The following is a 3,090-nucleotide window of genomic DNA, read 5'->3' as shown; positions in this document are numbered from 1 at the left end:
CTGATGTGATGAGCTCAAAAGACATTCTGGTAATGTTCTTGCCAAAAAGGAGGGAACAACCATCAAATCCAGATGAAGGGCTATCTTGATAAACAACTGCCCTGGCTCTTCAAAGTATCTATGCCATGAAAGGAAAAAATAGTCTTAGAAAAATTGTTTTAGACTAAAGGAGATCAAAGAGACAAACAATGCATGATCCAGAATTTGATCCTGGATCAGAAAAACAAAAACAAAAACAAAAAACCCCCAGGACATTATTGAGTTGGGGAAATTTAAATGGTTTTAACCAACGTTAACTTTCCCAAGGATGATGACTGTGTTGTGATCATGAAGGAGAATATTATAGGAATATATGTAGGTGTGTGTATATATACACAAACATATGTATTTAACATACTTTATTTCCTTCTTATGTTTTACTATTTAAATTTTTATTTTGAAAATTTCGGTCATTCAGAAGAATGACTGAATTATTCATGAAAAAAAGAATTGCTAATATTTGCCACATTTTCTCTCTCTGTCTCTCTTCCACCCTCCTCTCTCTATCAAGGATCATTCTTCTGAATGGTTAAATTTTTTTTTAAATAAAAAATTTAAATAATAAACCTAAAAAGAAATATGTTAAGTTTTTGTGTTTTTTTTTTAAAAAAAACATTTAGGAGGTTATTGGGAGGATTTTCTGCAGGAAGTGAGGGTGAGAAAGAGATTAAGAATGCCATTTGGTTTTCTGCCTCAGATGAGTAAGTAAATGATAAGGCCATTATTTAAGGACAAAAACACAGAATAGGAAATTGGTTTAGGGAAGAAGATGGTTAGTTGAGTTTTGGAGTCATTGATTTTGACATGTCTATGGCCCAAGCAAAGGAAATATCTTAGATATAAGAGTCAAATCCTTAGGGGAAAGATCAGGGCTGGAGACATTATCAGTACACAGAGGGTGGAGGAAAGTGACAGGCACGAGAACACCAACAAGAGCTTGAAGCCAGAGAACAGCGCCGGGCTTTGGGGATCCAAGCAGCTCTTAATGTAGGCAGCAGAGTCCAGGAAACTCCCAGTGTTCACCACTATCTGATCTCCTCCCTTCCTTCCTTCCTGAGCAGTAGCTGAACGACATTTCTCAGCTTCTCCTGCAGCGAGGGGGGTCGTGTGACCGAGCTCTGCCAGAGGAGCGGGGTCAGGAGTGACATGCATCTTTCCTGCTCTCTGTCTTCCCATCTGTGCAGCTGGAAGCCCAAGGTTCCAAGATGGCTGAGCCACACATGGTGGAAGCCAGATCCTTAAGTCACACTCGGAGGAGAGCTGCTGAGGAGAATCCACGGTAGACGTTGCCCAATCAAGAGATCAACCTTAGTTGTGCTAATCCATTCCCAAGGTTCCAAGATGGCTGAGCCACACATGGTGGAAGCCAGATCCTTAAGTCACACTCGGAGGAGAGCTGCCGAGGAGAATCCACGGTAGACGTTGCCCAATCAAGAGATCAACCTTAGTTGTGCTAATCCATTAAGATGTTGGGATTTTGTTGCAGCTGGTAGTGTTATTTATACACACAGGATATATGTCCTTTTTATCTGGGGAGAAAGACACATATCTCTGTGAGATTTCAAAGGGGTCTGGGTTCCCCAAATAGTAATAGGACCAGGCAGGGGTGGAGGAGTCCACAGAGGAATGAAGGAAGGGGCAGAGAAGAATAAGGAGAAACTGGAGAGGGTAGCATCAGACAAGCCAGGAGGACAGAGAGTTTCAAGGTCCAAATAGTCTATGGTGTAGAAGGCAGCAGGGACATCCAGCAAGGACAGAAAAGTATCTTAGATTTGGGAGCTAGCAGGCAACTGGTGACCTTGGCGGAAGTAATGAGTGAGGCATAAGCGAGAAGTGAGAAAGGAGAGAGAGAGTGCAGTTGTCATAAACACTGTGTCAGAGGGGCTGATGAGCTGAATTTTGTCCTCCAGAGGTTCTTGTATTAATCCCCACTGTAACAATGCTGAAGGTGGGAAATTCTATTATGGTATTTGAAAGGTGAAGCTTTTAAGAGGTGATTAGATTATGAAGACCTTACCCTAGTAAACAGATTCATCCATTGATAGAGTAATAAGATGATAGTTTAATGGGTGGCCATGGATGAGATTCAGATGGCTTTATAAGGAGGGTGAGCGAGCAGGTTAGCTCTCTCTTGCTCAAGCCATTTGCCATATGACACCCTGCATTGCTTTAGAGTCACCACCAAGAAGGCCCTCACCAGATGTGTTCCTGGACTTTGGACTTCCCAGCCTCCAAAACTGTAAGAAATAAATTTTATTACTTTATAAATTTAGGTACTCTGTTATAAGCTGCAGAAATGCACTAATACAGAAAGGAAGGAAAGAGAGATGTAATAACTGCAAGGGGAAGCTGAATCAAGGGAGGGTCACTTCTAAGGATGAGACAGACAAGTATGGACTGATTAGAACGGAGCGGTGAGGAATGGAAGTTAAGGATATAGAACACAGAAGGGATAATTGTAATTGTGGGGAGTGAGTGGGACCACAGGTGCAGGTGTAAAGATTGGCCCTGGAGAGGCGAGAGGATCCCTCACCCTCCGACACTGTGCATGTGGTGGGGGTGGAGAGGGGAGATGGGGACTGGGGCCATTCATACCCGATGGCCTCAATTTTTTTTTAATTAAGTAAGAGGCAGTCATCATCTGAGATGAAGGGAGGTGGGGTGGACTTTTGTAGAAGACTAGGGGAAACTAGTAAAAATAGGGCCTGGGCTCATTTAAAAGTGCCACAATTGTGACATGAGAAACTGACTGGAAAGGAGCCCACCTGTGTAAATGCTGCATCCCGGCTTGACACATACATGTCCACTTCTTTATCCTCTGCCTTTGGCACCACACGTACACTTTGAGCTTCCATACAGAAATGTTCCTGTCCTCCAAAGCGCACTTGCCCATTTCCACACAGCAAGCAGATGAGGGTCTTGTTTTTAGAGATACTTAACTTAAATATATTCAGAACAGGATGTAGTACATTTTACTAAATATTTTTTTTTTTTTGCCTTTTTCCGTGTCCGGCAATGGATCGCAACCCTCAGTGTTGCCCCCGTACCGGA

General features: G+C 42.7%; 1 protein-coding gene across 1 annotated transcript in view; it reads right to left on the bottom strand.

The window, feature by feature from the left end:
- The window catches only part of LOC103606209 (aldehyde oxidase 3-like), a gene marked incomplete at its 5' end in the record, with an annotated part of 54,049 nt that overhangs the window by 33,272 nt on the left and 17,687 nt on the right, over positions 1-3,090 (bottom strand). The window contains 1 exon segment of the mRNA XM_008590803.1: positions 2,805-2,978. Within this exon segment, the coding sequence (XP_008589025.1) occupies positions 2,805-2,978 (174 nt within the window).

Source organism: Galeopterus variegatus, unplaced genomic scaffold (genome assembly GCF_000696425.1).
Source record: "Galeopterus variegatus unplaced genomic scaffold, G_variegatus-3.0.2 Scaffold6377, whole genome shotgun sequence".
NCBI lineage: Eukaryota > Metazoa > Chordata > Mammalia > Dermoptera > Cynocephalidae > Galeopterus > Galeopterus variegatus.
This window is presented reverse-complemented; position numbering and strand designations above follow the sequence as displayed.